At 49.7% G+C, this 12,414-nt stretch overlaps 1 protein-coding gene across 1 annotated transcript in view; it reads left to right on the plus strand.

Annotated features, from left to right (window-relative positions):
- Window positions 1-12,414, plus strand: part of Efcab6 (EF-hand calcium binding domain 6) — a 191,116-nt gene that overhangs the window by 54,894 nt on the left and 123,808 nt on the right. Inside the window, exon 7 of the mRNA XM_037197495.1 lies at window positions 6,805-6,941. Coding sequence (XP_037053390.1) covers window positions 6,805-6,941 — 137 coding nt within the window. The remainder of the gene's footprint in view (window positions 1-6,804; window positions 6,942-12,414) is intronic.

Below are 12,414 nucleotides of genomic sequence, written 5' to 3' on the forward strand. Positions count from 1 at the left end.
GTACAGGATGCCCTCCTGGACTGGGCTTCTGTCTCTCCTGTCTCTGACTGGTGTTTCCCATGTTCTCAGGTCATGGAGTCTGTGATGGGGGCAGGGATAGTGCCTTCTCCGGGCAGTAAAGTCTTAGGTCCACGCTTGTGGAGCTTCAAAACTGTGTGGGTGCCGAGCTCTGTCCTCTCCGACCTCTCAGCCCCCATGTCTGGCAGCTGCCCTACCTGCTCCCACTGATAGGGCCTCTCCTCTCACCAGCAGCCCTCGGGTGTCCACTCAACCCATGGAGACTTCAGGTGGCCTTCTGTGCACATGCCACCATCAGGGAGGCGACTGCCGTTATTCGGCCCCTTCACTGGACTTGCCCTCAGTTCCTTTACCAAAAGGATGCTGAGCAGGTCCCCAAGTCTAAGGGGAATGAAGTGCCTGTCTGCCATGCTTGTGGGGATCTACCCATTTATTCAAGATTCCCTTAGATCACCCAGATTATTCTTTATGCATGTTTCGATCACCTGCCCATCGTCCATCCACTCATTCAAATATCCATCTATCAGCCAGCCAACCAGCCGCTGTCCATCATACATCCACCTGCCCTTGTATCCACCCATTCTCCATTCATCACCCATCCATCTAGTCAGCCAGCCACTATCTATCAGTCCATCCACCCATCCACCCACCCAATCATCCATTCATCAGTCAACCAGCCAGCCAGGCATCTACCACTACCCACTAATCTACCCACAAATCCATCTGTTCACCTACCTAATTATACATACATACATACATACATACATACATACATACATACATACAGTCAGCCATTAGCCATCAACCCATCTACCAAATCCATCTAGCCATCCACCTACCCATATATCCAGCTGTCATCCTCCATCCTCCACCCATCCATCATCTGTCCAACAGCTAGCTACCTAGCCATCATCTACTACTTTAACCCTGGTTTACAGCGCCACATTTCAGAACGCTGGACTGTCTCTCCTGGTGGAAGAGCTCAGGGACTTTGGTTGAATTTTGTGTGCTTTAATCCGGATCTGTGTTCCGAGGACCTTGAGTGAGTCAGATACTGCCTGGCTGTCAGGGCCCAGCATGGGTTGCCCTCAAGGGCTAGGTAGGATATGAAAGAGGTTGGGAGCTGGCAGTGGTGGTGCACGCCTTTAATCCCAGCACTCAGGAGGCAGAGGCAGGCAGATCTCTGTGAGTTCAACGCCAGCCTGGTTTACAGAGCGAGTTCCAGGACAGGCACCAAAACTACACGGAGAAACCCTGTCTTGAAAAACCAAAAAAAAAAAAAAAAAAGATTAGGTTTGGTCGAAGGGGGATGTGGGGAAGAGTAAGGAGTGGGCTAGGGCACGGTGAGGGGCTGGATGGAACAGCACAAACTTGGGCCTCCTGACTGCATGCCACCTTACACAGATCTCAGGGAGAGTTGAGGTGGAGCTGGGATGAGGTCTGTTGACAGTGGATGATCAGGAAAGAAACTCGTAGGGGCATCTTCTTGGCAAAAACCTCTCAGGCATATTTCTGTCTTTGGCAATGGGCCTTTGTAGCCCTTGACCTCCTGATCTCCTGGCTGTACCTCCCAATTGCTGTGATTACAGATGTGAACCTTCACAGAGGGGAAAAATGCTACTTTTTCTTTTTTGACAGTACATAGCCCAGGCTGGTCTCAAACCTGTGGCCTTCCACTTGTTCCACCTGCCTCAGCCACTGGAGTCCCACCACACTTGGCTCTCAGCGGTCTGCTTAAATCCTCTACGCGTGGACTCTGTACCTGCATCTCCCCCGAAATGCCTTCACTATACAGCTATCTGCAAGGGATGTGTGGACAGGAGAGCAGAATGCCTGGTGATCATATTCTGCGAGGGGCCAGGGAGGGTGGACTATATCTGGTCTTTGTGTCCCCAGCATCTTTCCAGCCTGCTGCCTGGGTCCTGGTAGGGAAAACCAGCCCCAACAATATGTAATCGAGCAGGTATGGCAGAATCCTTTGCATCTATTTGTGGACACTGAAATTGGAAATTCACATTACTTCACATGACACGTAGAAGATTCTCCTCTTGATTTCCCCTCCAATTGTTTAAAGCTGCTAAAGCCGATTTTAGCTTGCAGGTATGTAAAATTGTGTGGCAGACAGTGGTTTGCATACCTGTGTAAAAGTTAGGTTTCCATTGGGAGGAGGCCAGCACAGAGGAACCCATCAGGAAGGCTGACCTGCTGGGGAAGACGTGAGGTCCAGACCTTCCTTCCTGAGAAGGGTGGTTTTGAACCGGGCAGCCAGGAGTAGCAGCCCTCCTTTTGTAATTATTACCCACTCCTCCCCAGAGTGACATCGGGGCCCTGGGAAGGGCTAGAACAGAGAGCAGAGTCAGACAGGGAGTGGACACGGCCCTCCTTTCTCCACGGGAGGCTGCGCATCCCCTTCTGGCCAGGGTAGCACAGATATCCAGGTCAGCATCAGGGGGGCAGTGACAAGGCGGAAGAGGGGTTTGGGAAGCTGGAATAAAGGTACCAGACTCCCCTTGTTAGTTTTTATTGTCAACCAACACAACCTAGAGCCACCGGGGAAGAGGGCACCTCAGCTGAAGAATTTCCTGAATCAGACTGGCTGTGTCTGTGGGAGATTGTCTCAGTTGATCACTGATGTGGGGAGACCCAGCCCTCTGTGGGCAGCACCGTCCTTAGGCAGCGGAGCATAAGCCAAAGAGCCAGCCAATGGCAGTTTTCTTCTATGTTCCTGCTTCAGTTCCTGCCCTGACTTCCCTCAGTGATGGACTGGGACCTGGAGAATAGAAACTGAAGGAAACCCTATCCTCCTTAAGGAGCTTTTGGTCAGAGTATTTTCCCACAGCAACAGAAAAGCAACCCTGCCTCATTGGACAGCAATGGACAAGGGCAGGGCGATAGTTACAGCATGGTAAACTGAGGCAGTACTAAGCCCCAAAGGTACCACAGCAGATTAGAGGCAGTACACGGGGGACACAGGTGTCGGTGCGCGCAGGGAGAAACGAAGCAGGTGGAAGGCTGATGGTGTCCTCAGGCATCTCTCTGAGCAGGTGCTGTGTGCCCGAGTCATAAGTGAGGGCAGGGAGGCAGCTGGCTGGTGGTGAGGGCAGGGAGGGAGCTGGCCGGCAGAAGAGACCAGAGCTGCAAAAGTGTGCACTTGCTTGCTACTGCGAGCAAGGGGAAAGGTGGAGCAGAGGAAGGAGGAGAGAGAGAGGCTGGGGTCATTCCAGGCCTTGCAGTCTTCCAGCACGGAGAAGAGCTCCTGACCTGCGGGAATTCCAAGTCACTCACGCTGGCAGGGGAGGGTGATGTTGGGGCAGGGAAGCATGAACGGAGCTTGGTCATGTTGCTGGGCCCGTGGTTGCTTTCTCGGTCCTTTTATCTCCCCCTACCCCCATGCCGACCAGTCCTGCTCACCAGGACCCTCTCTCTGTTGCCTCTGCTAAGTCTTACCATCTGTAGCTCCTTTCTGTGGCTGGTGCCAAACTTGCGTCTGACAAGTGATAGGAAACTTGGAGAAGTACCTCTGGTGGGTGTGAGCTCTGTGCCAGGCTTGCGGCTTGCGGCTCTCCACGCAGGGGACCCATATGGGTTGCCATGGGGCTGTAAAGCAGGGTGTCATTCCTGTCCTCCTCCGCGTTCCCAGAAGAGGTGGACAGGGACTTAGCAGCAGAGAGGACATGACAGTTCTCCTTGACTCTGGGAGCAACTGCTGTGGGTATCTGGAGCCCCACCTTTAGATTCAGGGATGGATCGGAAGATAGATAGATGTGCAGGGTAGTCTGTGCTTTCCAGTCCCAATCTGGGGTATGATCCGGGTCACCCATGTGCCCTGGCTGTTAGAAGACAGTGGGCTGTGGTGAATTCAGTATGTGGCTTGCAGCTGTCAGCTGGTGATCCTGTGATGGCCGTCCTCATGTGGATACCATACAAATGTCATGGTCAGAGCAATCAGAGCCCTGGTTGGTCAGAGGAGGCCCTTGCAGCTAGACCACAAGGCTTCCCCCATCATATGGCTTTTTTTTCCCCTAAGCAGGCAGGAAGGATCCAGTCACTCATTTCTTTCTAATGTTTCCTGAGCATGAACATTATTCCACCCAGTGGCACCCTAGACCCCAGGACTAGCAGGGAGAAAGCTCTCCTGCAGTGTTGCTAATGTGTTCTGGGGACTGCAGGGACAAGGGTCCTGTGAGCTTCCGAGGATTCTTCTAGAAGTGCAGGGAAGTGCTGAGGGGCCATCCAGAAGGGCTGGGTGTGCCTGAGTGTAGAGAAAAGGCAGTGGACTTGCCATCCACGGGGCGGGAGGGCGTGGGAAGAGGGCTCCAGTCTGGGAAATCTGAGGGTCACTGGCGTGTGACAGATAGGCAGTTGGATGTTCTTTTCTGGGCTCAGCTATGTTCTCCATAAGGCAGATAGACAGCCTGGCAAGGTGGGGCAGGGCTCCATGATTGGGAAAGTGTGAAGAGAGGTAGGAATGGGGCTGGGGAGTGGCCCCATGGGGACACAATTGCCTAGTGTATGCCAAGTGCTGGCTTCCATCCCCAGCACTGGCAGCAAAATTTTAAAAGTTGAAAGAGGTGTATGAACGTTGTAGGCCTGTGTGCATATGTATGTGTGTGTATGCATATGTGCCCCCCCCGTGTGTGTGTGTGCACATGTGTGTGTGTGTGCATACTATGGTGGTAGAGAAGGATCAGAATGCAGTAACTAGTCCTGGTAGGATGAGGGGTCCGAGTTCAGGGAATAGGAATCGCTTACTGGCACGTGAGAGTCTGGAAAGGGGCTGACGAGATGGCTCAGCCATTAAGAGTATGTACTGCTCTTGCAGAGGACTGGAGTTTGATTCCCAGCACCCACGGCAGGTGGTTCACAGCTGCCTGTACCGGGGATCTGATACCTCTTGCTTCTGTGGTCACCTGCACTTAAGCACGCACACACACACACACACACACACACACACACACACACACACACTATGGGACAGGCCATGGGCTGGACCCATTCAGGGTTGAAGAGATAGGGAGAAGGGGGATCATGCATTTGAGGGGTGCTGATGAGGAAGAATAAGTGGGGAGGACACAGAGGAGAGGGTTGGGACTACAAGTGAGGGGCCCGCTCGGGTGGAGGCTGGTGGGCTTTGGGTGGTGGAAGGGGCAGTGATCTAGAAAGCAGAGGGGACAAGAGCCTTGATCTTGCAGGGTCAGTGGCTGTTGATACTAAGACGGCACAGAGCTTGAGTAGAAACCATGGCTTCTGGAAGTGAGCTCGGGTGTCCGAAGGATGGTCTTGCACAGACGCACAGGACTCACATGACTGTGGCGGGAGAGTTTCCCAGTGATGGTGTGTGTGTGTGTGTGTGTGTGTGTGTGTGTGTGCATGTGTAGCAGTAGATGGAGGGACAAGTAGCCAGGATGAGGCAGACTCAAGGTTGGATGCAGCTCCAGGACACTACTCACCCCACCCGGCCTGACTCCTCAGGCCAAAGATGGAAGACAGCTGCCCTGGAGAGGCTGCAAGAGGGGCTGCCTTAGGGGTAGGCCAGGCTCCATCAGCCTAGGACAGCCTAGGAACATGTGGGGAAAACGCTGAGGAAAGGGGCGCCCACTTGCTGTCTAGTGGTTCTTCCCTCTTTTGAGGCTTGCTAAACTTCCTTAGGATCCAGGCTGGACACGGCGGGCCCATTCCTCTGATGGAGAATGAGCTCCCTTAGGATCCAGGCTGGACATGGCGGGGCCCATTCCTCCGATGGAGAATGAGCTCCCTTAGGATCCAGGCTGGACATGGCGGGGTCCATTCCTCCGATGGAGAATGAGCTCCTTTAGGATCCAACCTTCTCACAGTTTCTCTCTCTACTGGCAGTCCTTCCTGTCCCCCTCTGGAGTCACCCCTGCTGACTCAGCGCCCCCTCCTGCAGGAAGCCTCCCAGACCGCACCAACCAGACGTGTTTATGGAAGGCCCTGGCCACTGCCCTCCCGGTGTCTGGCCCTCACTCTCAGTTGTTTTTTTTTTTTTCTTCTGGTGACACTGTGTTTGCATGTCTAGACTTCCTTCAGGGGACCGTCCTGAAAGGACAGGCTGGAGCTGGAACATGGCGCCCTGTTGTCTAGCTGTGTGCTGTTGAGTCAGACCTCCCGGGAACTCAGTTACTGTATCTGAAAATGCAGACTCGGTGGGACCCTGAGTTCTCAGATGAACCCTATACAAGTCCAATCAGCATGAAGACCTGCTCCCTGCCCTTGTATCTTTTCCAGGGGCCCCACCAAACACCTCCACATGGTGACTCTCATTTGCTGAATTCAGAGATCGTGGCAAAACTTTTCTGTGGTATCTTAAAAAAAAAAAAAATTGAGAGGTTGAAATAGACCGTCAGATTCTCCAGCTAGCTGTAAAAATAGTTCGCATATGGCCATGAAAAGCAAAAAAATCACAGGCGTCCACTATGCCAGGACTAGGTTTTCAGCATCAATTAACAAAAAAGATTTTTCATGCGGCCCTAAAAGGGGATGAATTGTGTATGAGACTTACTGCTTTACATTAAAAAGAGATTTTTTTAAAACTTACTAAGACCATTTACTGAGACAATTGCCTTGCAAACTCTCAATATATGCAAAATGTTCCTTTTTTTCCAAAGATGTCATTGTGCAATGTGTACTGCTGAGAATCTTTGAAAACATTTTATTTTACAAGAAGTAGTAAAAAAATAAAGAAAAAAAGCGTCCACATATTTTGTTAGCATCGAGTTTTCACCATTGGGCCTCTTGACTTTTCCAAAATCCCTCTTTATTACACAGATCTTCCGAAACATGAGGACCATAAAGAAGACCTTCCAGCTCATCGATGTCAACAACACAGGCATGATGCAGTCCCAGGAGCTGAGACGGGTCCTGGAAACATTCTGCTTGAAGATGAGGGATGAGGAGTACAAGATGTGAGTGGCCGGGCCAGAGAGGGTGTGATGACCCTACACCCAGGGCCAGGGTGAAATGACAAAGGCAGGTTGCTGGGCCCCTCCCTCCCTCCCTCCCTCCCTCCCTCCTTCCCTCCCTCCCTCTTCATTTTGGACATTTCCCCAAGTTCCCGAGGCTGTGACTTCTCAAAAGTGGGACCTAGGGTCTCTTACTCCCTGAGTGGGCTTTCAGATCTGAACACAGGTCACTGACTTCTCTATCACCTGTCGCCACTCTTTCTTGCTTAGTGTCCCCATCCTGTATATTTCCAATTCATAGTGAGCTTGACTCCAGGCCTGGGGCAAGGAGGAGAAGGGGCCAGTGGAGAGATTGACTCATCCGCTGGTGTCCGGCATGGGCTCTGCCTCCTCATGTAATGGCTCAAACATCCTTTTCCTTTGAGGACATTGTTACCTGGGGGTAGCAGGTTGTGACAAAGGATGGGGACTAACACAAAGCCATTTATCTGCTTCCTGGTGCTTGCCAGATGCCGCACCTGCTCTCGACTCAGGCTACACCACAGCACTCGTGGTGTGGACTCAGGACCACGCAGAGGAGGCAGATGCTTGTCCCCTGCGCTGTGTGAGTTCTGAGAGATTAGCGCTGGAGAGGGCCCTGTGGCACTTCTTTCTGAAGAGCCCAGCTGAGAGGGTGCCCTCCTCCTGCCCTTTCCCAACCAGCCTCTTCTCTAAGCACAGCGGCTGCCCTGGGTCTTAGCTCTGCTTCCTGGGGTGCCAGTTACCCACAGTTCACTGGTCCGAAACTGCTCAGTAAAAACAGTCCTAAAATAAATAGTTCGTGTGTTCTGTATACCTTCTATCACAGAGTATGCTGTCTTGTCCCCCTTTAAAGGATCCCAGTGTACTTCTAAATTAATAGGGGAAAACCTAATACATAACACACTAACAGACATATGTATGTACATATGTAGATAGATGGTTCAGTGTCATGTGATTTCAGGCACCCACTGGTGGACCTTGGCTCATGTCCTAGTGACTCTGGGATGCCTGGACCATTCAGGCTGCCCCAAAGCACCAATCCGCTATGATTCCAGCAAAGGCTAAGAGTATAGCTTTGCTCTGGAGTTACAGGCTGCTGTTACGAGGGGTCACTGCGGCTTTTGTCGCATCTCCTAAAGACAAGGTCAGGGCTGCAGGCAGTAGAGAGGCTTTCTCCAGAGCAAGGTGGCACAGAGGACATGTGACTGTAGCTCTGATGGGGCTCACAACCAGAGACTTAAAAAAATAATGGATCCTTCCCACTCTTGAATATGTTTCTTCTTTCTTCCTCTTTATAACCTACCTCAGAATATAAAAGGCATAATAGATGTTTTAATTTTTACATCCTTTCTGGCTGGGAAAGTGTCCAGAATAAGATCCAAACAAAACAAATTAAATAATTTTGTGCGTGCAATTACAGCGCGGAGGCAGGCCTCTTCTAAAACAGGCCGTCAGAAACAAAGCAAGCTTTTATTTGACAATAAACCTTGTGTTTGGCGCTGCAGTCTCCAACCTAGTAAATCTATAAAAAAAAAGTTACTGCCTGTTTCCCCATCTCTTAAGTATTGAATAATAAAGAACTCCACAAATTTTTATTCGAGATTTCTTTCAAGCCCCAGAAACAATGCTGTTTTCACACCGTGGCCCGAACAATGTCCCACAATAGAATTGGTTCCTGTGGACCCACACAGAGGCTCAAAGGAGCTGGCTTCTGCAGGGCCTTCAGCGCCTTCCTTATCGAGGCCCCGGAAGACACTGTTACCCACGGCCGCTTTGATGTTGACTTTGCCCTTTGCAGCTTGGAGCAGGATGCACAGCGCGCTTTTAACATTTTTTTTCTCTAGAGGCTTTCTTCTGTGTACCGTCTGCAGTTGGTGCTTGGTAGGAATGGCTAGGCTCTGAAGTCAAGGCTGTACTTGACATTCCCTGATCCTGGGACACCAAGATGTTGCCAGGACTCAGTTTTCTGATAAAGAAATAGATGTTGAGTGGGCTAGGGAAAGGGCTTGCCTTGCAGGTGTGGGGACCTGAGCTTGATCCCCAGAAACCACGTTAAAGAGAAGGAAAACAGTAGGATGTCGTGGCATGTGCTTGTAGACCCAGAGTGTGCGAGGTAGAAAAAACAGGTGTCTCTCTGGGGCTCACAGGTCAGCCAGCTTAGCCTGCGTTTGCATTCCAGGCCTATGAGAGATTCTGTTTCAACCAACAAAAGAAAACAGCAAAAACAGGTGGATAGCACCTGAAGAGCAACAGCTGAGGAGGCTGCCCTCTGGTCACCATCCACCCCGACACATACCCACCCCCATTCACCAGCATGATCGTGCAAACACACATGCACCCGTACACATGCACACATGTGGGAAATGGGATAGGCACTGAGAAACCCACCACACAGCATGGGGATGAAGCCACGATGTAACGTCTATGGCATGCCCGTGATAGGCTTGCATGTGGCAGGTGCTCATCTCGCTGCATAGTGTCATGATTGTGGTGACCCAGGATACTGTTACAACTTCTAGACAGTTGCTGTTCTCCTGCAGGACACCTCTCAGCCTATACAACACCCACGGCCAGAGATGAACTCACCACCAGCTTCGTCAGCACTGTCCAGCATCCCACACACTGATTTTCCCTTCCTGGATCACTCCATCCCACATTCCATCTTTCTCCAGGCTCAAGTATTTGAATCTATGTGAAGTCATTTATGAGCAGCCCCATAGTTAAGCAAACCGCATAAGGCCAGCCTGAGCCAGGAATGCCTAGAAGGGTTTTTTTCCAGGTGGTGATGCTGGAAAGGCTTAAGGGCTCACTGGGGTCCCCCTTCTCTCTAAGTTCAGCCCCCAGTGAACCCCACTTGCCTGCTGCTTTCTGTAGGCTGTGCACCCATCTTGGCCTTGCCATCCAGAGTTTGAGTCTCTGGGATACTTATGTCTTAGGAACAGTTTCATCCAAGTTCTCTCTTTGAAAACCTTTAGAAATATTTATTGTATGTGTGTGCCATGCAATACATGGAGGCAGGCATTCTGTGGAAGCTAAGATAGGAAAGCGCAAGCTAAAAGAAATGTCTTGAAAAAACCAAAAAAAAAAAAAAAAAAAAAAAAAAAAAAAACATAAAGAAGGCAGCCATGTTCTCTTGTATAATATTAAAAGGACAGCCTTAATAATATACTTCCAGGGGCTCAGGAGAGAAACTACAAACAGCGAGAATTATTTTGGGAAAATGAATCTAAGGACACCAAGCTTTGTCCATCTACTTTATTCCTCTGGGATAAGATCCTATCTACACAGCTTCAGTTCTGTTCTTGTGCCTAGCTCCTTTCTTTCCTGATTTCTCTCTACCTTTATCTACTGTTCCCTCTAAGTTCTATCTTAATTCTCTCGTCTTAATTCTGCCTCATCTAGGTCCTTCTCATCTCGTTCTTACCCAGCTAGTACTCCCCCATCTGACTCTTCCTCATCTTCCATCTCATCCACACGTTCTCTCTGGTCAAAATCTTCCTTATCCCTCTCCGTTCTCCATCCTCGAGTTCTCCACTCCTTTATTCCTCTTTGTCTCCTTATACCTCTAAGTCCTCTCAAGTTTCTGAGGTGTTCAGTTTTAAACCCAAGCAATAGTGAGCCTCTGCCAGAGCAAGGTCACCAGGCTTGAATTCTTATGGCAGATAAGAATTTTCCTCAGGCAGTGACAATCAGGCTCTTAAAGAGGATGTCAACTGAATGCCAATGATCAGTTAATATATCAAAAAGGGCATCTATATGCTCAATCTACATTCCTAGAAGTGGTTAGGTAAGAAGTTAGGGGTCTATTAGTAAGGTTGTATAATAAAGGAGGGTCTCACCCTAAATAGCACAAGAAATAAAGCTATCTATCTCCTGACCTAGGAGACAGGTGTTATTTTGTTTGGCCTTGGATGCTTGATAGGCATTTTAGATAAATACACTGTTAGGAGTTCTTGGAAGCACACAAGAAAATCATCTTAGAAACCAGCTAATATATATACAAAAGCTAAAGTATTACCAAGACTTCTTCAGCCATGACTTGACCTTTGGAGAAGTCCTTGACTTTTCCAAGTAGTAGCTTTTGTGATAGTAGCTGAATTCCATTACATTTTCCTGCGGCTAGCAGCAATGTTCGTTCCTTGGAAGCTGACCACCTTGCATTTCCAAGTGTAACTTCTCAGGGGGACCTGAGACTCCACTGACTAGGGTAGACTGGCTGGCCAGTGAGCCCCGAGGACTCACCTGTCTCCACCTCCCCAACTCTGGCATTATAGCACGTACCACCACACCCAGATGTTTTTGTTTTTTTAAATATAGGTTCTGGTGATCAAACTCATGTCCTCTTCTTGCACAGCATTGAACCATCTCCCCAGCTCTGTGAAAAGCCTTTGGAGACCCCGCTTTTCTGTTCAGTGCCAGGCTTCGTCTCTAAAGCCTTTTCTCCAGGGCACACTACCATGGGTTTCCATCTGTCCTCTGTGTGCAGGCAGTAGGTCTCTGAGCACGGGATTCCAGGGACTTAACCCAAGCCAGCGTTTCCCTGTGACCCAGCGTTGACTGGACGCAGGGATGCTGCATTGCATGGAGGTCTGCAGTGCTGGGTGAGCCGCTCACCAGCTCCCAGCCTCGCTAGAGCAGCGTGCTGGCCAGCAGCCTCAAAGGACTTAGAAAGACACTGGCAGGTACTGCCTCCCGGGTCTCGAGTTTCTGGGCTGTTTTCACAGAACCAGGGCTCAGGGGCTGTTTAGGGAGTCTCTGAGTTAACATCTGGCTGCCATCATCTCTCTGGGTAAGTTTTCCTATTTGGACACTAGGAATCTTCATCGAAGTGGGGAGAGAGGGGCAAGTGGGAATCAGATACATGGTACTCCCAGTTCAATCTGGAGACCAGAAAAATAGCAAATAACTTCAAGTATTAATTACTAAATTTTGAGAAAGCATGAAACTAGATAATTATAGAAACCAACACATATGGGGAGAATATAACCAAACATTTAAAAACTGTGAATTTTTTAGAAATGTAGTAACCCAGAAATCATCTAAAAAGTGTTTATCACACACAGATCTGGATAATAGAAAACACATTAAAAACCAAAGCATCTCGTTTATCTCAGGGTATTTTAGAGGCAGACAGGTGTTGTGCATGTTTTTCAATTTACTTGTTCTGAGCTGGATGTGGTAGCCCCATACCTATAACTCGAGCACTTGGAGGCCTGGGCTACAACATAGCAAATTCAAGGCCAGCCTGGGATACATAGGAAGACCCTGACTCAAAACAAACAGAAAAAAAAAGTCTTATTAAATGTAAACACCATAAATGCTTCAAGAACAGCTGGACACCCTGGCCACTTGCTGATTGGAGACTGTGTGCCTCTGTGGGCAGAGGCTTCTGTCTCTTGAGGTGATAGACTGCTGTCAATTAAAACAATCATCGGCTTGCACCCCCGCACCATTC

Source organism: Peromyscus leucopus, chromosome 20 (genome assembly GCF_004664715.2).
Source record: "Peromyscus leucopus breed LL Stock chromosome 20, UCI_PerLeu_2.1, whole genome shotgun sequence".
Taxonomy (NCBI): Eukaryota; Metazoa; Chordata; class Mammalia; order Rodentia; family Cricetidae; genus Peromyscus; species Peromyscus leucopus.